Consider the following 24,540-nt stretch of genomic DNA (forward strand, 5'->3'; position numbering starts at 1 on the left):
GCAAGCAGTGACAACAACAACAAAACAACACTGGTGTTGGCGAGGTAACGCCAAATTTAGCAGAATAGCTGCTGCAACCGTGAATTGCTACCCATTACTGTTAGTTTTTAATGTTCTTTTTGACAGTCATTTGTATTTCTTATGTAGCCCAATACTGGACTGATTCCAGTTATGGTGGTTGAATGAAATGAGCAAGGAAAACAACAGTTTCTCCAGCTGCTCCCAGGTTTTTGAACAGCTTCGTCCTATAACAACATTTTTGTGATTTATTTTTGTTATTATATAAAGAGTTAAGATCCAAAGAGAGAGATACTGATGGGTACATCCCTATTTTTCTTGAAGGCTCATGTATGACCCCTTTAAAAAGAATGGTCGACAATAGTTAAGACTCGAATGTGGAGAAGCCTTTATTCTGCATTGAGAAGTTAAAACACAAGAACTGAATATAGGCTGATCAGCTCCATTCAACCGCCAACCATTCGTTCTTTTTTTCAATCCCGACAATAATATGATTCACACACATTCAGAAAAGAGAAGTTCACTCCGCTCACTGATGAATCAGCTGAATTTAAAAAAAAAACAAAACTGGTAAGATCAGGTAGCATCTCTCTGAGCGAGAATGACAGCTTTATAACATTTTGATCAAAGAGCGCTGCTATCAGCATGACGCTGACTGATTTATTTCTTTGCCGAACAATAGGAGGATGAGATGGCTCATGGCTCACTCTGAGATGACAGTGATTCAGTCTGGTGCAGGTGAGCTGAAGAGGCATTCAGGACTCAGAGAAGGTCAGCCAAAGAAATGTGAATGAAGCACTGCATTCAAAGGCCTTCAAAGGAAATCAAGCTACACTAAGATGAATGTATGGTCAAATTATTATGCATAACTCATATACATCATGTGTACATGTGTTGCTTATACATAGTTGGTGGGATTTCCTATTAACTTACATCGCCAGATGTGTGGATTTTTAGTAACGCAGTTAACATTTCTGTCTACCATTGAGGAAATTCATGGTCCTCAGAGGATGAATCTTCAGATGTTGAAGATCACCTGATTGTTTCTCGAGCAACACCAGGAGGTTTATGTTTGTGGAAATCAGTGAAATGTCTCAACAGCTACAGAATAGATGGCCACGAAATTTGGTGCACATATCCCGTGGGATATATGTCGATAGCATTGGTAATCCTTTTTGATTTAGTGCCATCATCCACTTACATTTTTAATTTGTCAGTACTTTTCCATTCCATTCACATCAACCTCAGGCGTACTTTGTGTTTACAGCTAATTGGTAAAAGTTATCATTCAAACACACTGGGCTAAAATGCTGACCATGGTCAACAGTGAACCTGCTAAACATCACCTTTCAACATCGTCCTTGTGAACGTGATAGCACATCAATGTTAGCAACACTTCCATAACAGCTAGCATGACTGTAAGTCTTGTTAAAAGAAATCACCACTAAAGCATAACAGTATAAACCTGATTTAGTTTATTTGTCTATAACAGTATGATTTGGGTTGTAAATAAAATGTGATGATGATGATGAACAATTGAAGTAAATTCAGAATTAAATAGAAAGCAGAAAATACAGTGTATAAATTAAAAAAGGCACTCAAAAAATAAGAATATGTGCAGGTAATAGTGATGTTTTCCAGTTGGTTTTATCTTTTCACATATTGAAAATGAAGTTATTTTTTTGACACCTCAGTTTCTTTCCTTGTGATTTTTTTTTTTTTCATAATACAACTCCAACTTTTCCACTCCGGTCTGGACATCCAAACTCAAATGTTTGTAGACATTTGCTTCTTCAAAAAACTAGAGAATGTGCTTAATTCACAACAGTAAGCCATAAATCAATTTTAGCACATACAGTAAAGTACAGCTGCCGCATACACATGGAATAGAAAATCTCATTTTTTTATCTCCTAAATTAACTTACTGTACTTCACATTACAAAACAGAATATTCAGTAGATTAATTGTTTTTGACTGATAACAACAAAACCAGCGTTTGTTTACCTTAACATAAAATGGTAGATTTAATAGTATGACCAATATCAGACTGCATCAAGTCATTATCATTGACACTGTTAAGTCAAATGATGCTTTGAACCCTGTCTTCATCTCTTTGCACATTCAGTGTTTTTTTCCCCCTCTCTTTTGTGTATTTTATTGTACTTTTATATACAACTTTACAGCTTTACATTACAAACAAACACATTTTACTTTTTTCCCCAAACTGTAAAATAAAAGATCTACACTGATGGCTTTCTTTTACATGAGCTCAGCCTGGTATACAAAGTGGTATCTCTAATGGCATATCAAACACACTAAATACAATCAAATGCTCCTGTGTGGTTGAGCGAGCTCGCCTATTAAACCGGAACCAACTGAATAGCCCTCAGACTGAACAAAACCCTAACCCCAGCTGATTCTCGGCGCAAGCTCAAGCAAATACTCACAACATTTACTAAATACAGTAATGGTATTTTTATTAATGGTATTTTATTCTTTTTTACTCAAATTATTCCTGCCAGGTTTTTCTTTATCACTGGTCCATTTCCCACCGCTGCCACAGCAACCCAATCTCATCAATCTGTGTACAACCAACATGACTTTATGCTTTGAAATTGCTTAGAGTGCATACACCAAAGTTCAATTTTGTATGCAAGTAAACATTGAAACAAAAATCTAAACGAAACTGTCGCAGTTTGGTTAAATTTGAGAAACGAAATGACTTGGTTGTGTTTATGAAAACATTTTTATTATTGTGAATGAACGGTTCTGACAATTGGTTCCAACTTCTAACAAGGTTTGTCAGCCAATAGTATCACACCATTGGTATCCCGTGGTATCTGTGTTTCGTCAACAGGATGCACCCTGCATACTGTACCGCCTCATGTTAGCTAGGTAGCGTTAGCAACATTAATGTTGGCAACATTAACGTTAGCAACATAAGCCAATGCAACAAACTGGCAACCACTTGAGGGGCAGATGGTTTGGACCAAAGCTTTGTTTTGGCATGAATGCAACAGTAGGGAGATGAGGGAATGGCTCATTTAGTGGCTGAATGTTATCAATAACATATTTTATGTGATGGAAGTTACATTCTTTCAATTAAAACAAGTCAGCAAAAATGTTAGGTTTCACTTGGACACAAACACCAGTCTCCCAGCGACCTACTTTTGTTGGACCTGTCAGTCAAACCTATCCTCCCCTGGACAGCTGTTTATATCACCTCACCTGACAGTCTGGGTGTCCCTATTTTCCACAGAACTGAATGATGATGCACAACATTTCCAACAAAGTTCAAATTGAACGAAAAAAAGAAATTCCATCAAGAAAATGGTGCTTTTCAATTGGTCGCCTGTCTCTATAACCTCCGGAAGGGAGTCGGAGAGTAAGTAGCCAAACTAAAGGAATCATAAATAAAACCTTTGCTTTGTTTTACCCGAATCACGATCCTGATGCAAAACTGGGCTTTGGCGTATTCACTGCATGCGGTCTAAAAGTTTAAAGTCATGTAATCAGTATTCATACTGAAGAGACTGGGCTGACCACGAAGTCTGGAGGGGACCTCAAAGTTTTCAACCTGCCATAACAACACAGTTTTTTTCCTGAGAGAACTAAAAGAAAGAGCGGTGATGGACGTGTGGACTTAGGCACACACACACTCACACATACACGGGCGTGTGTCTGGTTATTAGAGCCAAATCCCTCAGGGACGCCGCCACACGAGGCTCCCTCTGCTCCTGGCCGGATCCTCTTTTAAAAAAAGACGACCAGATGGACTTGCAAGGGGTGTGACAGACAGACAAACATTCTCCGTCTGGCTCTGATCATTATCCATCAAGCTCTGTGGATCCCAAGGCTTCATTCAGAGCCAAAGGACGTCCTGACCTGTGCCGTTTTCACAGTACTGGGCACCCCCTTTTTGTCAGCGGCTCTTCTCTCGTGACAGGCACATTCACAATGTCACATCCATGGGGGGTGGGGGGCGTGATGGAAGGACGGCGGACTGATATGGAAGTGAACAAAAAGGGGCCATTCAACAGAAGTGCTCCACTGACAGAACGGACATTTTGTTCCACCGACAAATGTCAGAGAAGAATAGGATTAAGGAAGAGACAGCGAGGGAGACAAAACCTTTTTATGTTGGATGATTGACTCGAACAATCTCCCGAAATACTAAACATTAAACGCATTTCAACGCAGCAAGTCAGTCATTCGCTAAGACACCGACTCCCAAACCACACTGTTGTGAAAAATGATGCATTAAAAATATTTATAATTTGTCTAAAAGGCCATACATTATTTTAAAGGACAGCTGAGAGACAGAGCCCCGGCTGTCTCTTTCAGACCTTTGATTAGAGTATAAGGCAAGACCAAACTGGTTATGAGGGCACAATACAAACTTGGGACAGAGGTCCACACTTTATAGCAACTGCACGCACAAATGGAACACTTTCAAGTTGAAGGGTACATTTCATTTAGCACCTTGTTACATACTTTACAGGTAGAATACTGCTGATTAGCACATCTCAACGCTTCACTCTCACTTCATCCAAAATGTTTAGTGATCGTTACACAAACAGGGTGAGATCCAAACGCTGCTCCTTTAAGCATTTTGACAAATTAACACTAATTTCGCATTGGCTACAGCACAGACAATGTAACTCTATACTGCTTCGATGATCTCTACAAGCAGGTGATGACTGACTGGCTCGTCTTCTGTCCCCCCTTTTGCTCCGGTCTTTTCAGAAAGGACTGTCTCTTGTGATGATGGCAGGCTATCACAAGCCCTCGGGCTCCAACAGATTAGCCCACAACCACTTCCAGGTGAACCCCGAGCCCCAGCGATATGCCCCTCACACCGGTGTGGTCCTGCGATTCACCCCGTCCTTTAAATCATTGGGGAAACAGTTATGGACCTGGAGGAACTCAGCGGCCGCCTCATGTTCGGGGCTGTACGTATTCTCTGTCACGCTGTCCCTTGCCAGGGCATACATGGACAGCTCATCCAGGGCCCCGCTGGAAGATTGCACCCCTTTCAAACCAACCACGGGCGAGTTCTCCCGTGACGCCTCTGTAGAATGAGAGCTGGCGCGCGACGTCCGCCGGCGGTAGCGGAAGCTCGGTATCCTTGAGTACGGGGAGGAGGAGGAGAGTGAACGGATGAACTCGCGCCGCGCCCTCCAGCGGACTTCCTTGTTTCTCTCAATGTAGATGTTGATGGCGAGGACAGCCACGGTTTCGGCCACAATGAATGAGAGGGCACCGAAGTAGAATGACCAGCCGTAGGAGTAAGTGTACTTCTTGTCATCGTCGCGTTTATCATTGGGGTCTCCTGCATTGCTCGAGATGTAGACGATGATGCCGATGATGTTGCTCAGACCTGACAAGCAAGAAACAAAAGACAGCAGAGTCAAGAAGGAGTCAGAAGACATTGAAGAATCCTAATGGAGAGATGAACCAAGAACCAACCATGACCAGCCTTTCCCAGTCACAGTGATCAAACCATGCGTACAACAGGTGCCACATCAAACTGCCTTCCTTGATCATAAAACCCCAGCCCTTACATGATTGGGAGCATGGCTGACAGTGTAATCCTGCTGCTCACCTGCAGCTACGAAGAGAATGCCTGCACTGAGGAGGACGTTGTTTGTCTTGTTGTAGACTCGGCCGACCCCGACACACAGCCCGCCGAGCATCAGCAGGCAAGTGCTGAGGATGGGGAACACACTAGAGGCCCGAACTATACCTGCAGGGATGTAGGCAAGAGGACATGGCAAAGAGATCATTTAATCACCGAAAATGGGTGGACAGGATTAATTTCAATCAGTTTTATAGATACCAAAATACAACCATAAATAGACCAATAACAGGCAAATGCGTGTGCGATCTGGAAATTCATTTAACAACCATTTATGTTAAAGAAAAATGGACTTTATTAAATAATTTGAATTTTCATTACCCCGCTGAGCCCTCATTTATCCAGCCCCTCACCTCTTATCATCCATTTTTAAAAAACTCCATTACCTTTTATACGTCGGGGCCTTGTTGTGACAAAGCTTTGCTAATCAGCTGTGGGATGGAACAAGAGCCCTCACCGACTATCACCTCCCCAGAAATGAATCACTGTGCCATTTTACAAGTGTCCAAGGATGGATGAGCTTATTCAGCTGTAGAGTTGAATAAGCCCTCTTGGCTAATGTACTGCAGTTGGACTTTGTCCAAAGTCTGATAAGTCTGCTCTGTTCTTCTCTGCATATTAGGCAAATGCTGAATTGGCTGTGCAGTAAATTAAGCTCTTTTGATATTTGATTATCTCTTTTTATATCAGACTAATGCAAAACTAAGTGAAGGCCTTTGCCATTTTCATTTTTAACAGAAAAGTACCTTAGATGAAAAAGGATCATCATGTTTTTTTTTTTCACAAGGATATTATGTCCCCACACAGCAACAAACACTCTTCCCCACAGTTCAGTGTACAGAAGTTCCTCTTGCTGTGAGCACAAGTCACAACATGCTTCACATCATATAAATAATGAGGAAAATGCAAATCAGCATACGATCCTGCGCCAGCATCAATCAAAGTAATTAAGCAATAAAAAACAATGAACTATGGAATGTTTGCACTGCAGTTTGCCATTTTCAACACCTTTTTAAAATTCTTAATAAGAAAATGATAACGAGAGTCTCTGCGTGTTTGAGCTCCATGTCTGAAGCCACAGAGACAAGCGAGCTTTTGTGGCTTTGGAGCAAATTGACTAGCAAGCATGAACATTGAGTCAATTGAAACTCTTGAGTAACAAAAAAATTAGTTAATGCTTTCGGACAAAACATATACAGCACCTTGTAGTCGGGTTTGGCAAGGCTACCTGTAAATGTCTCATCATATGACGAGTGATTAACTGCCTCAAAATAATCTGACAAAGAGGTGAGACACAAATGTAGATGCAAAATATCCTGGGCTGTGATCGTAGTCTGATACGGTATCCTGCATTGCATGAGTCTCTGTTCCTGTTTGGAGACTAACCCCAGAACCAAATAATAAGACAGCATTAAAGGTCCGTGGACTTCCTGAAACAGGGCTGATGGTTCCAACAACGCTGGACACAGAGAATGAATGGGCAGCACTTACGCAGCAGGTATTCGGAGCTGTCCGTGTCGTAATCGTTGTCATCAGGGAAATGGTTGATTCTGTAACAGCTGCCCTGATTGATGCCTGCAGGACAATCAGAAGGATACACGTGATGGTTAGAACATGAGGACTGATCTGCCGACAGACAGGATCGAGAATATATGCGTGAGGTTAAACTGGATTTATGTGACGCTCGGGGTCTAGACTGTTGGTGTGAATCCATCAAACACCTGTTGGTTTCAGCGGGCTGAAGGATGTGTGGGTGCTGCAGGCAGAGCTGCAGTCTCTCCCAACCGAGTGACCTGTTAAATCATGTCCACTGGAGTAAGACACACTTGTCCTCCCCTCTCTGATAAAAGAGGGAGGAGTGGGAAGTCACTTCTCGGGTTACTGCTGGTTATTTTTGGCTGGAATACAGCAAAGCGGCTCCTTAAACGATCCTGTCATACTGAGTGAGTGATGTAGTCAGGCGGGTGTTGGACGTTCCCCACTGGGCGCTGTCGTTTCAATGAACGGGCGTGTCCTCATGAGCACACTGACCATTCAATGTCCAGCAATACTGTATCCCTGCCCACTTTGTCCAATCAGGACAGAGAACTCCATAAAGAGGCGGTCCTGTCCGCATGAGGAACACACACATTTCAATTCCAGCGCTCCTGGTGACGGTTTACATGACCGAACAGACCAAGCGATGAATTGAAGAAAAGAAAGAGGCAAAGAGAGTCATGCAAGTGTGTTGACGTAGAGAGGAGGGAGGGGGTTGCCAACTGCGAAACAGACAGGAGGGGAGCTAAAATGAGGACAAACAGCAGCCTTGAGTGTTATTTTAAGAACTAAAAAAAAACAAAAAACTAAGAAAGGACCCTGCAATGTGTATTAATAGAAACTTCATAGGCCAAATCACAGTGACGTCATGCTAACAACAACCGCAACCGCTCCCACTCAAGTCCTCCCAGAGCTCACGCTTAAAAAAAACACAAACTGCATTGACAGTCTTGCTTTGGGCTCACTCTTATATACCCTGGGGTGTTTTCTGCATTGCGCTCCCACTTTTGGCTCAGAACATGACTGTATTCCATTTGCTGCAATAAATGGTTAAAAATATGACGAGAGCTTTTCCTGACTGAACTATTGTCAGAGACGATGTTATTGAAACTGCTGTTATTAATGAGATATGAGGGCGTCAAGCATGCATTTTGGATTGATTGCATGTATGCACTTTGACGTGGCATTGTGAAAAAAGGACAATCTGTCTGCAGTCTAGTGTGAGAGCGGGAGGTTTCTGTCTGGAAGTTGTTGTAAACCAACATTGTGTTTGGTTCCAGAAGCAACACATTCTCTAGGATTGATCATTACCCTCCCGATGGTTTTCACCTCTGACTATAGCTGAGACTTTGACCTCTGAACTTGACTTTTAAAAGAACACTCGGGGTCAGACAATGATTGTTGTTGTTGTTGTTGTTCAGAGCTCCCTGAATCCTGCAAACTCAAGTTCACAGCTTGGTGAGCACACATATTGGAGGGTTGGTTCGTGTTCCCAGGATCAGCGCATATGCTATACGGCGGCGGGATTAAGATTGCATTGCCCAGGGGGATTTGAGGGGTTGTGGCGCGTGTCCAAATCCAGCTCAGGTGAATGGCTGAGTGCTGGGAGGAACAAGGAGCCTATTTGAACAAAAGAGCGTGCGCTGGAAGCTTTTTAGCGCCGCCGAGAGTTGCAACGGGAGAACAGAGTGGAAGGAGAGAGACAGAGAGAGAGAGAGAGAAGGAGAAAGAGAGAGAGGTCAAAACCAAGAGAAGGCGGTAGCTGTAATTGAGCCGATGTATAAACAACACCTTGTCTGGAGAGAAATGGGTTGGGGGTGGGGTTAATGGATGTGCTCAGTGTGGCGGTGGTAATGCTGGGAGCTCTTTGACTATTCATTCACCCATTTAGGCTGTGAATGGCCACAACACTTAAGTTATTCTGCAAACAGCACCTACTGATAAATAAAGGTGGGCCGAGCTGCGGCTCCACTCGCATATTTTCACAAGAGCATATGTATGATTGTGTATTTGTGTTCGTCTAAATCACGGAGGGAAAGGAGGGAAAGCAACTGACCATTCGATAAGCTCCAACAGCCTTCGTCGGTGCGGCTACACCTGTCAAGCACTTTAATGCAGTTGACTATTATAACGGTGGCACATTTACCACTTGAAATTACGGCTGCACACTTGATCAGAATGTAATACCGAGTTCCTTTTTCATCCCTAATGGCTTAACAGGCGGCAGCGAGAAGAGCTGACCTAAAATGTTCAACTTCCCAATCACAAGCCTGTGCCAGACAGACACCTGTCAACCCCATTTCACAGGTGCCGAAAGGGTCAGCAGCCCTCACTGTCTGCGCCACAGCTTTTAAGGCCACGCTCGCTTCCATTAACTAGGTCTGCTGCCTAATAAGGGACATCAAATTAATTAGCGTCAAATCAGTCGGTGGAAATGGAGCACAAGTTTCTGTGTCTAGTCACTGATGGGAAAAAAAAAAAAAAGGGCTGCGGACTATTTTAAGCAGCGATATGAGACTTGTGAAAAAAAAGACATCTTGCTCTCATGGTTAGATCAAGAACTGTGAAGATTACGAAAATATAGACACCTTTGCTGTGCTGTTAATTGCCGTGTAAACACTAGATCATGCTGCAGCGTCTGGGGCTTGAGCAGATTTTATATGTGCATTTTTTTTTTAAAAAAGCGTTTGTGTCTTCTCTACTAAACAACACTCTTTTCACTGTGAACTCAGACAGAACACTACTATACTATTTTTTGGACTTGTGCACAATATTCTCCATCCTCTGCTCGAGTCCAGTCCCCTGCTCCCCCAGCCAGTCTGACGCCTCTGTCTTGTCTCCTGTGTGTGTGTGTGTGTGTGGGAGAGAGAGAGAGAGAGAGAGAGAGAGAGAGACAGAGAGAGAGAATGGAAGAAATAAAAGACAATATCACAACTGATCTGATTATAAGCAGAGGCCTCAAGGCTCATGATTTATGAGTGACAGTTATCAGCTCAATGTCTATGTTTAGTTTGTGTGTGTGTGTGTGTGTGCGCGCAGGCCGTCAGATCGACCCTTCAAGAAATGAAATAAAGTCTGAATACTTACTAGCTGGGAGGAAGGGCGGAGGAGATTAAACGGGGAGAGAGGGTACAAGGAAATGAAACAACAGCAGCGCAGGCAGCAGAGGAATGATGGGGATGAAAAAGGAAAAGATAGGAGGCCACATTAAAGAGGAGCTCAGACAGAGGAGGAGGAGGAGAGCAGGGAATCGGCAAGCGAGGAATCGGGGAAGGCGGAGAGAGCGTTAAAGGGCAAAATGTGGATTGCGAAACAAAGGTCGGAGGACGGCCGCGCAATGTAAAAGCTGTGAAACTGACTGAAGAGAAAGATATTTGCAGTTAATTTCCATACGTGTCTTAAACCGGAAATGGGTGTAACTGGGCCTGACATTTTTATAGGCTATATAAGTTGTTTTATCCGTAATTTGTCAGAAAAATGTTCATAGAACAGCCTCAGAATTGAGCTACAGATCCATGTTTTCGATCACAAGAGTAAGAGACAAATATTGTATAAGCATGAAGGAAAGGAAACTTCAGGCAGCTACCTGATGATATTTGTGCTCGTAAAAAGTACATTATCTGAACCGGATACTCGTTTGAGCCGATAGATGCTCAACCCAAGGATTCACTTTGGTTAAAGGCGCAATACATAAGAATTGGCTAGCTGTCGGCAGCATATCCCCAGAGTAACCGTTAACTGCTGCTGACTGTAGCTTGTTAGCTCAGTTAGCCATGCAGTCTGGAGCTCAGTGTTTGGAGGAGTGGCACAAGAATAAGCACCAGAACTGGAGCCGGGCAAGTGGGCAGCAGAAACGGGATCAGCCTCTCAGTGAACATGGTCCGATTGTAACCACACACAGCTTCTGAGACCAACGGAAATCAGTTTGATGACAAGGAATACAGTTTGAAAGCGATGAGGTTACGAGGGCGGTTCGGACAACAGGCAGCGCCCACCTCTGGAACCACCTCATGCGGGTTTTGCATGCTCACTTCAGTAGATATCTCTGCGATACAATCATTGATGTCTTTGTTGTAATGTCAGAACTCATGATTCTTCACATTCTCTTCCCCACTTGGATGCCACTACGGTAGATAAAACATAATCAAGTGCCCTCTCGGGTGCCCTTCCGGTGGAGAAGATGTGGTGAAGAGCCCTCTCTTCACATAAATATACCAATACTTTCGCCTCACCTTGTGAATCGTCACTGATTATAACTAATTTGTTGCTCAGGGACCTTATCTTGAATGCTGCATGATCTTTTGCTGTCTGTTTTGATGACCGTATTTTGTTTTTGTCCCTGTTTGTGAAGCACTTTGGTGAAGTCATGTTGGTTTTAGATGTGTCCTAGAAATGCATTTTAGTTTGACTTGACTAACTTGTGAATTTTCTTTTGCATATTGTAGCTTTAAGGTGGGCGAAAGATCATGATTTTGGTTATATGTAATTAAAAAGTAAGCGACAGATTAGACAAAAACTAATCTGTGCCCATGTACATGAGTCCTGCAGACACATTTTGTCACCGTATCCCAAAATGTCAAAATACTGGACTGGACAGAAATATAGTTGGTCACCGGAGTGTTGGTTACAAATAAAAAAGCTCTTAATCCACAAATCTGTTGGATGGTACAAGGTGATCGTGTTGTGACAAATTGAGAAATAATCCTCTGCACATAACACAGGAAATAAAGGATTTCCTGGCCTAGACTGGAGATGCAAAGCCCCGTGCTGAGCCTCTCCTCCTCTTCTCCATGGCAACCCCTGTTAGTCTTTAATAAGCTCATTTACATAAACAATCTCCAAGGTTGCTTTTGACATCTCCATTGTAATTTGAAACTCGCCGAATAAGCGACGGCACTTCCTTGGCAACCAACAAAGCCTGTTCCCCGTCACAGATCTGTCGCCACTTAACAGTACACGACTGCCAGACACAAATGGACACATGCACGCAGACACAAAACATACACACACACACACACACACACGGTGTATCAGAGGCAGCTGTCACAGCTGTGATGCCTCTAGCAACAGGATGATGCACGTTGTCATTATTTTGAATTAGCGGTGCTCGGCCAATAAGGGAGCGGCCCCGGTGGAATACACCAATAGCACTGTCTCAATGAGTCGTCGCTCTCCAGGAGTGAGGTGCATCACAGCCTTCAAGCTCCCCCACTTCTTAATTTTCACACTTCAACAGCTCGGCAAATTGATTGATGATTAGGCCAATCAAAAGCGACTTCGGTATTGCACTTCGCAGAACTACGTAGCCTCCAGCAGGTGATGTATTTCGCAGTAGAGCTTCACATAACAGACTCACAGCAGACCTGGAGTCCGCTTGGCGTTTTAGGTCTGAGATAGAGTGTGAGAACACTGACAGGGGAGAAGCGCTCTGAGGTGTACAGCAGGTGGGATGATTAGGTTTCATGAAGCTGTAAACAGATAGAGAACCGACGCCAGGCCTCGATATCAAATGCAGACATCCACACACACACACACACACACACTCCCACAGACACATGCATTTATTAGTTTGGAAGCGAGCAGGGAATGCCGGGGCAGAATATAAAAGCCTCTGTGTAATCAAACAAACCCCTCCGATTTTTTTTGTTTTGTTTTTTTACCCGGTCCAAGTGAGGAAGAAAGAAAAGCAATTTGGCAAAGACATCAGTGATTCGGTGTTGATATGACTGACAGTTGGTTAATTAAATTGTCACCAGGCAGCAGTTCCTTCAAACGCAGCCCTGCTTGGGGTAGACTGTGCATGTGTTACCGCATTGTTAGAGGAAAACTGAGATCTCAAGCCTCCTGTGGTCTGTTGTGAAGACTGCTATGCATTGTCACTTACTTACAAAAATGTACATATATCATGGCTTCTCAATGCGATGCTTGGGATTTTATTCTTTGAGTGTGTATAGAGACTAAAGCTCTATTGCATTGCAGCCCACCGGTCCTCTCTTATACATTTTATAAAAACATTTTCATATCGTATTGTATTTTGTGCGATTAGAGATTGATATTGTGTTTGATGATGAATACAATATTTTTTGTTTCATTTTTTTCTTATCTCATTTTGTTATTTTCAGGTTTTGTGTGTGTGTACTATGAAAATTAGCTAAAATCACGGTGTTGTGTTGTTCCATCACCATCACAATTAATGTTGCTCCAGGGCCATCACACACAGAACGCTCACACACATGTGGAACGTTGTGATGGGGTGTGTTTTAACCCAAACCCTGTTTTCCTAAACCTAACCAAGAATTTCAGCTCCATAAGCCTAACCACACAGCGACAGAAAACTGTAAAGAAATAGAAAGAAATAACTTAAATTACTATCCTATTATGTTCCATGTAAGATTTGACCCCGGGTCTCTTTACTGAGAGTCCTATACAAAGCCCACAACAGCTTTCTTGACTCTGTCCAAAGCCAACAAAATCCATCTGCGATCACCTCCAAAGCTCACCATTAACACACAATGCTTTATTTGTAAAATCCATGCAAAAACCAACGTGTAAAAGGATAAATGAATTTTTGTCTTCAGAAGCAAAGCTAAGATCCAGATCATCCAGAAGGCTTCTGTTTCCAGGAAAAACACTCAGTCCCTTATACTTTTAGTAAAGTGCCCTGTCTGATGCCCTTATAGAAGATAAAACATTAAAGGGCCCTCCAGGATGTAAATGTATCACAACTCTCTGCATGCAGGTTCCCCACTGCATACAACCGGTCCCTCAAACATCCTGAGTCCGCCACTGCTTAGCATGTCAACATTAAAGTGGCATCGATCTTCTCCCCTTACTCTCTGCGAGAAAGTCAGTTTCCCACCATTTCAAACTTTTCCTTTAGGGTTACCTATTTTCAAACGGCATGACGCAGGGAACTTCATTAAAATAAGAGAAGAAATGCATCCTAGAGTAAAAGCGACTGAGGGTTTGTGGGTATAAAGGGGGTGACAGAGGGTGAACTCAAAAAGAAGAACAACAGAAGACAAAACAGGTAAGAGGATGATGGGGATGGAGGAGATAAACATATAAAGAGTTGAAAAGAGAGAGCACATGAAGCAGAGAGGAGGACATAGTGACAGAGGTGGCAGTGAGGGCCTGCTGGCTAATTAGTGCCCCTGAACAGCTTCATAGTTGGCGCGTTTTAATTACAGACTTGCAGTGCACGATGGGAACGACAAAGCGACCCTAAATGAAAGCCCTCCTCACCGTCTCCCCCCCCATCTTAGAAAAAAAAAAGCTGCCTCACCCCACCTCCAGCTGGAATGTTTACTGTAAATATGGACCAGCTGATTGGATTACTCATTAGGTCACTTCTCATTGTCAGGGTTGGTATTATTTACTCGAGTCGCACGTAAGCGACAGCCTCTGATGCATTGCCGATTCTGATGCAAATCAGGCAGCACTCAGTGCTACCCCTGGCCTCGCGGCATTCATGTGAGAAAACAAACAAAGGAGGGGGGGGAGAAAATCGAAACAACTCTCGAGAAATGCAAAGGACTCGGTGGATGACCTCATTCGGTGTATTCCTGAAACGCGGCGCAGGAAACAATGGCCGGGCAGAGCGACTGGAGACACTGAAGCTAACTCACTGGAGGCTTCTGAGGAGAAAATGTGCAATGTGTTGTCGCTGCAGTCTGTTCAGCCAAACGTAGTGATGTTCTCCACAGTAGCTGTGATACACACAGAGTCATACCCGTCAACAACACAGCGCGTTTGTCATTATGACCAGAGGGGTGTGTGTGTGTGTGAGAGAGAGGAGGGGGGCTGAGACTTCCTCCTTTGTCTTCTCTATACTTATGAGTCTCCATGACAACGGAGCCACTGTCCAGCACCTTGTAGTTTCAGCAGAGGCGCAGAAGTAAAACTGTTAGCAGGGGAGAGAGTGATGTGATAGGCCGGGGTTTTATTTGTAAGATTTTTGCTTTTAAGGGAAGGAAGCCTCGTCGCACAGAGCCGGCCTTTGTCTCCACCGTCATTAACCCACCTCCCATTACTTACATCAAAGCTCGACATAATAGATGGCAGGCTTTTGTGATTTATTTTTATTTGCCCGGGTCTCGGAGGGACGTAAACGCAGACTGTGACTCTGTCCACATCACAGACAGGTGCCCAGCCACGCCTGACTCTCAGCAAATTGCAAGTGTCATAACACAGCAGGATGTTCTTCACATGTGTCTAAAGCGTCCATCATCACCGCAGGATGAGCCCGGAGTCAGTTTAATCATTGATGACAGCTGTATGGGGCCTCCAGTGACATTAAGTCTGGCAAATGTGGTTGGAAACCAAATAATCTTCAGAATCAAATGCAAATAATGGAAAAAGCACATGATCCAATGCCAAGTTACTGTTTTTCATTTTCGTGGAGACAACTGTGAAATATTCAGCTGCTTTTTAGGGAGAAGAAGCCCAGCATCCTATTATATAGATAAAAATGGCTTCATATTGATAAAAAGAGCGGCTGTGGCTCAGGGGTAGAGTCAGCTTCTTGTGATCGAAAGGTCACTGGTTTGATTCCCCGGTTCTGCACGTTGAAGTGATCTTTGAGCAAGATACTGAACCCCTAACTGCTCCTGGTGTGCTGGTCGGCCCCTTACATGGCAGCCACCGCCATCAGTGTATGACTGTATGAATTACTGTAAGTGGCTTTGGATAAAAGCGTCTGATAAATGCCCTAAAATCCAAAAAGTCTTAATGTATCAACACAGAAGATGATAAAACGTACGTAGATTTTTCTTGAATTTGAAGGTGACCAAAGAAAAAGTTTCCACCTCACGACACATTCTGCACTTTTTCCTGTAATAATGCTCCAGAAATGACACAAAAAATGTGTCACGCTTCATGTGCTGTGTTGAGGGAGGATGCCTCCTCCTGTACATCCATGTGTCTGTAAATCTGAAGTGCCTGTCTGTAGCTATGGCCAAAATCCTTCTTAATTCTGCAGTTTACTAAAGTTAAAGGTGCACTATGTAGTTTTGGGTAAGAAATTTTAATCACTGACTGATTTTGACTGTTATACTGTTTTACTTTGTCTAGGTATGGCGGACCCTGCAACCTTTTCTAGCTTGTTGTTTATTCAGTTATGAAGAAAAAGAAATGACCCCACTAATATTGTAAATATTCAAATTCTGCGTTTGAATTTCTTCTCCAAAACTATATAGTGCCCCTTTAAAGAAATAGAGTTCTGGAAACAACTTGGCGTGCACATTTTATATTCAGACAGGGCAGAACATGTGTGGGATTGTATTGTGTGCAGCTGACGATACATTTAGTAAGTTTTGGTGTGCTTTCAAAATAAGATACGTCAGTTTTTATCTCGTTACTTTCCTTCTATTTCTGTCTCATGACGCCAGACGTTTGTGACATGAACAAATCCATCCAGGAACATCGACTCATTCATTGATAGCGGAGGCGAGAAGTCAAGGGGTGGCCGGAAGGAAGATTGGTCAATGAATGAGCGGCTGTCTGCCTTTGAAGTAAGACGTCACTGCCAGCGCACCTCCTCTCCAAACATAAAAAAAAATACTTTTAAAAGGATGAAAAGATGAACTAGGGGAGGTTCACTTCATGTTCTTTAACTAAAACTATGTTCTTCTATTTTGCTCGGACATGACGTGAACTCTGAGCCATCTATTTTTAAGTCACTGGGCATGTTTCCATAGCAATGTCAGAGATGTTGCCAAGCAACAGCATCGGATACAACGAAGACATGAATGAAAGTAGACTCGCGCACATTGCCTGGCAGCGACCGGCTTAAAAGTGAATGGGTTCCGACGCGCCGGCTTGGCATCGCCGCCTCTCGCAGACTATAACAGTCGTGTTTGCTGTGCGGGCCCTGCGCTCCAACAATTCGATGTAACAGTTGGCAGACGGCTCGAGTTTAGCGCTAGGGACGCTTTTCTGTCGGAAATCTTCGACTTCAGCTGGTTTAAATCCGCAACTTTCTCCATGTGACCTATAACCTCTGAACGTTTCCCCACCGTTATGATTTTTTTTTTTGTTGCGTCCCCATCTCCCAACTGAGACGTTTTGCCGCGCGTAAAAGGAGTGCGCCCTTGTGTCTGCGCGCACTGAGGGAAAACACACTCCTCCTCAGAAAAAATAGAGAATTCTAACTACTTGCTTCAGAAAAGAGCAGTATGTGGCAGATTAGCATGCAGATCACCGTATAAGGCTTACCTTCAATACAGCAGATTCTCCACAGCCCGGAGTGGGTGAGGTCGCCCTTCTTGGTTTTGGGCTGCGATTGGGTCTCGTCCGTGGTGGCATTGGTGCTGTTGCAGATGTACGCCCGCGAATACAGCCAGTAGTCCGTGCCGATGGCGATGGTCATAAGGCTGAAGGCAGCGAAAGCCCCCACGGTGGCCAGCAGCGTTTGAACCCCGCGGTCACACCAAGCCATGGCGCTTCATACTAGTCCACAAGTCACTCTCACCGGTCCAACATGCACTCACCGAAGCGCGTCAGGGCGCGGATCCCTTGGTCATACTTGTTCAGGCGCGTCCACTCTCTCTGCTCCTCTGCTAAAAAAAAGTGTCCACCCAGAGACAGAACAAGAACAAGAATTAGAAGTAGAAGTGGGAATGTTGTCTGAGACGATCACCTGATGCTCAGAACCAACTGTTTGCTGCTGTGGATGAGAGAGGACACCAGTTGTGCCCACTCCAGACGCTCCACACAGCCTCGAAGCGCGCAGGACGGCACGACAGCAACATCGTGTACTTTAAACCTCCTCTCACCACTTCATTCCTCTGTTTCACCTCTTTATCTTAGTCTCAAAGCACTTTTCTCTGTCTCTACAAAGGCTGCGCCTCGGTTAAAACCAAAGACGGCTACGTCAGTGGCTCTTAAGTGAGACCCCACCCTCACCAAATCTAACCAATGGAGGAGGTGTGCCGCTGAATAAAGAAGGGAGGGAAAAAAAAAAAAACTCTGTGCTGTGACATTACAGTTTTCAATTGGGTCACTCACTGATGCATTTTGGAGTCCATCTTTGGGGAGATATCAATTAGCCAAACAATGTGTGTCTCATGTGAGACGTTTGGACACTCTCCACTGAACTCAACAGCGAGGATTATGACAAAACTCACAGTCACAGGGGAGATGATGGAAGGTTGGAGGGTGGTGGAGAGAAATAATGACACAATTTGACACAATGGTCCTTCCCTTGGATGCACTAACACCAAACAACCAATTCCCTGCTGAACAGAGCATTAAGAAAGCAATTACATGTGGGGTGAGTGCGTTATACCAGCAAGCATGAAGTAAATCAGCCAGGTTGATTGGATTTCCCATGATAGATAGATAGATAGATAGATAGATAGATAGATAGATAGATAGACAGATAGATAGATAGATAGATAGATAGATGTGTGTCGCCAAATATAAAAGCAACAGGAGTCACAAAAATACTCGGCGATAACATCATATCCTTAGTGAAAAAATAAAAATACCTGCCTCTCACTTTGATCACACGGCTGACAAACTGGTTTATTAAACATGCACACAATAAAACTGCAATTCAAGCCCATGTGAGCGGCAGATTACAGGCATGTTTAATGCACCTCTCAGCCAGAGTGAGGGGGGGTTTTCAAACCAGCGGGAGATGCCCTTCCGCTGGCAAGGTGCCTCTGGCTAAATACAAACACACCAGTCGATGGTGCTGCCAAAAATCTGGTCGATAAACTGGTTAATTCCACGGTAAAGCCCATCTCAGAATGCAAAGTGGCTGTTTTGTGTTTGTAAAATGAGCCATACTGATTCAAATTGATAAGAAACAACTGCAGAAGCAACCGATGACTGCTGCAAAGAAGCTGAAACACCTGAGATAAGAGAAAGTCAGCATTGAGACGGCCACAGGTCATCTCAGTCTTAAACTTTCACTTTCCATTCAAAGCTACAAAACATAAAATGCCCTCGGGATAAAGCAAAGCTGGGATACATCCCCTGATGCTTCCCTAATAAAATTTCTTATTATGTGTACTAAAGAAGTCTGAGCTGTAACAAAGAGGAGGGGAGGTATGAAGGTGGGCACTGGTGGACTCAGGGGTGTCCTCTTGGGTGCCCATATGGTAGTTTAGATATTAAAGGTGCCCTCTAGGGTGCCCCTCCACTGGTCAAAACATGGTGAGGTGACCTCTCTTCACCATAGATCGATCACAACTTTCTGCTGGGGCCACCACTTGTACTCAAGGTGCCCTATTCATTTTTTTTCGCCCCGGCCCCTCAAACATCTTGAGTCCGCCACTGAAGTTGGGAAAGTTTTCTTCAGCCTGGGCTTCTTCCTGTTTGGCTGTGTCGATTCTGTCACATTGTCTTCCTGAGTTACCTGCTTTTGCTTTGTCCGTGGAATCGCTTTGTAAACTCAAAACTAAATAATAGGCTATTATTATTATTATCTGGATTACCTAAATCAGTGGAAATCTGACATCCCTGTCTTTGTTTCTGACATACTTCTACTTTTATTTGTACAGTTATTTACAGCAATTGCAGCCAAGATGTAATTTTTCTTATAAGTAGTAACGGACTACATGTTTTCTTTATAATTCATCTATTAAAAAGCAGTGCTCTTTTTCATGTCCGCGGACCTGAAGGTGGCGCCAACTCGCTGCATCAGTGTAGGAAAAGGAAATGCTGGCTGGTAAAAGTACTTCCATTAGCGTGGACAAGAATCCCAAGGACCGGACGGCGGCGTCACGGTGCGGGCGCCCCGTGTGTGTGGGACGCATGCGCATCGCTCCGGCTGCGCGGATTCACCGTGCAGTTGGGGGCAGCCGACGCGCATGCGCGAGAGCAACACGGCAACGCCGGTGTCCTCTCCTTGTTTGTTTTCTGCGCAACACCCGAACAAAGGCCTGCCCCTTTTTCATGAGGATTTCTCTACCGCCATCGTTACTTTACGTGTAATCACGATTACTAAATCGGATTACGGTACTTTTATTATAATTCAAGACGTCGGTACCAGTGAAGGTAGAGTCCGAGATGGATGTGGATCACAGTGAACCCGGCGGCGAGACTAAATCGGCCATGCATACTTGGCGTTATCGCCACCATTTCACGTACAAGGCAGATCAAGGGAAAAATATCATCGTCCAGTGTAATCTATGTCTGCCGAGGGTTAATCTGCTCTCCACGTCGAAAACCTCCACATCAAACCTAAAGAAGCATTTAGACGTAAGTTTCACAAAGTAATCTCCCCCCTGTAATGATCTCCAGCAGCCGCCGGGTTAATGTTTGAAAGAGTCAATGAATGAATAGCTGCCCTCGTGATTAATAACGTTACATTATAGCTGCATGCTTATTAACTCAGGGCGCTGCAGGCTCCTCGTCAAACAACCCATTTCACTCTGCATGTGTCTTTCTAAAGTGCTCTCATGAGTTTTTTGTTTTATTATATGCAGCAAGTTTCAGTGTTTTTTTTTAACTGTTACAAACTCAGCACACACAAGTGGCACACCTCCGACAAGTAACCAGAAACTGGATCTGTGGGTTTTTTCTTGTCTTCCAGAGAACACATTTGGGCTGCGAAGCCAGGCCCGATGCCAAGAGGGGAAGGAAGAAAGAGGAGCACAACGGCGAAGAGAGCCGGCACTGCCAGCTCAAAAAACTTAAAGCGGAGATCATCTCCAAGTGCATGACCCAGGCAAAGACTGATGATCTCATTTTCAACTTCATCGTGGAGGATTGTCAGTCGTTTTATCTGCTAGAGCAACCTGGCTTCAGGAAGCTGATCGCAGGCTTGACTGAAGGGTTAAAGTCCATGGACAGAGTCACCTTGTTTACAAAGGTGGACCAAGGTTTCTCCCGGATGCGGGAAGAGCTGATGGCGAAACTGAGCACCGTCCAGTACGTGTGCACCACGGCTGACGTCTGGACGGCCAACAACAGAAGCTTCTTCGGGATGACCTGTCACTGGATCGACCAGGATTCTTTGGAGAGGAAATCTGCCGCTCTGGGCTTCGCGCGGCTGCAGGGCCGGATCACGTATGACACCATCGCCGGACGGATACACGACATCCACGTGGCGTACAACATCGAAAGCAAAGTGCAGACCACGGTCACCGACAACGGCAGCCCCTTTGTGAGCGTGTTCAAAGAGTTTGCGGTGGACAGCTCGGAGAGTGACGATGACATTGGCTTCTACGAGAACGTGAGCGCTGTCCTCGAGGGCGAGCCGGAGCAGGACATGCTCCTGTTTCTGCCCACGGTGCAGCGCTGTGCCTCGCACACCCTCGAGCTGGTTGTCTCTGAGGACTTCTGGCAGGCGGTGTCGCAGGGGCCCATGTGCCAGCTACATTACAGCGCCATGGCCAAGGTGTACGCCATATGGAGCAAATGCCACCACCTTCAGGTCGGTATGGATGCGGCGGAGGAGATAGGAAAGATGGCACTTGTCGTCCCCACAGTAATACGCTGGAACGTGGAGTACTGTGCTGTGCAGAAGATTGTCTCTCTCACCGAGCGGGAGCTGACGGAGCTGTGCGCCCGCCTCGAGGTCCCGCGAATGCAGCCCGAGGAGATGGCCTTCCTGAAGGAGTACGTGACTGTTTTCCACCCGCTCGCGTTTGCACTTGAACTCTTCCAAGCAGAGCAGAAATGTTACCTTGGGCTGGTCATCCCGACCGTTCTCAGCCTGAAGAACAAGTTAAGTGAGCAGAAAGATGCGGCGACTTACTTCAGCGATGTCATCAACGCCATGGTGGTGGCTATCGACGTGCGGTTCCAGGAGCTGTTTGCCAGCACGGAGGCGAAGATCGCAACGGCGACGACTCCTCAATTTCGCTTGTGGTGGATGGGCGCCTCCGAGAGGGAGGAGATGTGCACCCTGCTGGCTACAGAGGCGTCCCAGGTGGATCCCTGCAACGTGACGGAGACCAACCCCAGCCGCAGTCTGTCGACCATCGAATCGGAAGACGACTTCTTCAGCTACGGGCCCGTCAAGCCCGCCATCCAGATCCAGCAGCGGGGAGTGATGGACGAGATCCGCAAGTACGTTGAAGGAACGGGGAAAAGCCTCGAGTGCCTGCAGGACTTCCCCAGAGTGAAGCAGCTCTTCCTCAAATACAACACCACGCTGCCATCAACGGCTCCGGTCCAGCGTCTCTTTAGTCAGAAAGGCAACCTGGTCACCTCGCAGAGAAACTTTCTGACCGACGATTACTTCGAACGCATTCAGCTGCTGCGATACAACAGCAACGTGTGCACCTTGGTCACTGAGTGAACACGTTCCCTGTGACTCTCTCTGTCTTTCAGCCTTTTAATCGATGCAGAATCAAACCATATTGTGCTAAAAATCATTGCAGAAAAACCCTGAGTAAGATCTCGTTTCAGACTATTTAGCCCGGATGTGATTTCTGTTTTGTAATACGCCTCTCCGAACCTGTTTTGATAGCATATCTTCCACTCCTGAATGGCCTCATGGAAATATCAAATTGACAATCAAAGGACAATGGCATTCAAGGACCGAACATGCTGACGAAAGCATCTTTCTATCTGTGCTATTGTTGTGATTTGAAGTAGCCACAGGGTTCAACTGAAGTGATTCGGTCTTTCAGTTAAGCTAGTGTGTTTTTTCTACAGCTCTTCGACGAGAATGCATCTCCTGTCTGTATGTTTTATATCATATATAAAGAGATACGGAAAGAGCTTTCTTGTGTCTGTGTCTGACCTTTTTCATGCAAACCAGGCGGAAACCGAAAGCAAAGAGATTAGTGCCGGTGTGGGAACGGTTGCTTCATTTGCATGCAGCCCCGACTGCATCAACTGACACTGATAACCGTTTCAAAGAAGCCTGTGTGTGTGTGTGTGTGTGTGTGTGTGAGGAAGACACGCAGCACCACAAAAACCACATTTCAAGGGATGCAGAGTCCCAAGTGTTTTTCCCTTGCCACGCGTCCAGATGTCAGTTAAGAGCTTTCGTCTTGTCAGGCAGCTGCCTGGAGACCAACAGGATGCTGTCAGAGCATACAAACACACGCATTCATACACAGGCCTCTGTCTGGACCCGAGCTGTCGAAAACATGACACTTCTGAAGATGCAAAACCAACCCCCCAGAGAGCATGAGGTGCCCTGGGATTGGTCCCTTTCTTCTCTTCAACAGTATTGCATGTATGACTCTGTATATATTCTTGTTTTTTTTATCATGCATTTTCCTGCAGCAGCTCGAAAAGACAGACAGAGATGAGAAGAAGAAAAACAACCAGTGGACTGCTGTGAAACTGCCCTCGCTGCTCCTGAATCTATTCTGCTTGACAGACAGGCTGTTGGGATTCTATTCAGCGAAACATCAGCTGATAAGGACAAAAACGCAGCTTGAACAACCGATTGCAGAGAGAGAGAGTACACAGGAGGGATTGCTACAGGAAATAGAATTGTCACCGCACAATAGAAGACAGCACAGCTGCTCGACCAGTCCCAACCTTAGCAGCAGTTTCTAGGGGGAAAGCTCTACAACACCGAACAGGTCCGGGGAGTGAAGTTCTAACAGTGAATTTAGGGAAGCGCAGTTTAGTGAAAGCTGCAATCATTACATTACATGCTCTTAAAAATAGGTCGCTAAGTGCTGGAAGACCAAAACACATTCGAAGCCGGCCAATCTTTTAGTTAGTTTTCTGTCTTATATTTAGAAATACATTAGTCTGTAATCCGTATCCATGGGAACATACAGGAAATATTTTAAATGTGTTTTATGCAGGATTTGGGACAATAATTGCTTCCGTGTTGAGTAAAGAAAGGTTGAGTATTAAATGTTAGATGAAAAATAACTTTTTATCTCCACCGAGAGGTTGGTTGGTTGTTTTGTAGGCAGGATTACACGTAAAGTTTTGAGTGGATTTCCACAAAACACGGACCGAAGATGGGTCTCGACTCAGAATAGACCCCATTCATTTTTCCAGAAAAACTGACAGATCCAGGAATATTTTGTGATTTGTCTCTTTAAAATTGCAAGATGGTGTTGTTTTTTTTGTTTGTTTTTTTTTTTTGTTAATTTCTCAGGGGGCAATACAAAAAAAGGTTTTAAGGTGATGGAGATATAGTTCAGGTGTTTTAACTCCTTGAATGATAAAATCTCACCTCAGCATTCTCTCTTCTCACAGTTATGAGTACAGACATTGTACTCAATGAAATGATATTTCCAAAACTGACTAATTCAACCAATCACATACAAGAAAAAGTTATAAGAGTTCAGCCTTCACCTGAGCTTTGTCTATAGTGCACTTCTTATGCTGCCTGTATGGTTAAAGGTCTGTACGAGTGAAGAGTAGTACGAGCAATAAGATGTAATGACCTTCCTCTTCCATCTTCCACCTCA

The 24,540-nt window shown here is 44.6% G+C and overlaps 2 protein-coding genes across 2 annotated transcripts; one reads left to right on the forward strand and one right to left on the reverse strand.

The window, feature by feature from the left end:
• Positions 1 to 382: 382 nt before the first annotated feature.
• Positions 383 to 18,114, reverse strand: cacng4b (calcium channel, voltage-dependent, gamma subunit 4b). Its single transcript, XM_030408786.1, has 4 exons — positions 17,408 to 18,114; positions 7,148 to 7,231; positions 5,624 to 5,764; positions 383 to 5,398 (listed from the first exon to the last, which is right to left on the reverse strand). Exons 1-4 carry the CDS (start codon positions 17,628 to 17,630, stop codon positions 4,872 to 4,874), a joined length of 975 nt encoding a protein of 324 aa, XP_030264646.1. The 5' UTR covers positions 17,631 to 18,114; the 3' UTR covers positions 383 to 4,871.
• Positions 18,115 to 20,053: 1,939 nt separating this feature from the next.
• zbedx (zinc finger BED-type containing X) lies at positions 20,054 to 22,873 on the forward strand. Its single transcript, XM_030406363.1, has 2 exons — positions 20,054 to 20,401; positions 20,736 to 22,873. The coding sequence occupies exons 1-2, from the start codon at positions 20,210 to 20,212 to the stop codon at positions 22,446 to 22,448; spliced, it is 1,905 nt and encodes a 634-aa protein (XP_030262223.1). The 5' UTR covers positions 20,054 to 20,209; the 3' UTR covers positions 22,449 to 22,873.
• Positions 22,874 to 24,540: the final 1,667 nt, after the last annotated feature.

Source organism: Sparus aurata, chromosome 23 (genome assembly GCF_900880675.1).
Source record: "Sparus aurata chromosome 23, fSpaAur1.1, whole genome shotgun sequence".
Lineage (NCBI taxonomy): Eukaryota > Metazoa > Chordata > Actinopteri > Spariformes > Sparidae > Sparus > Sparus aurata.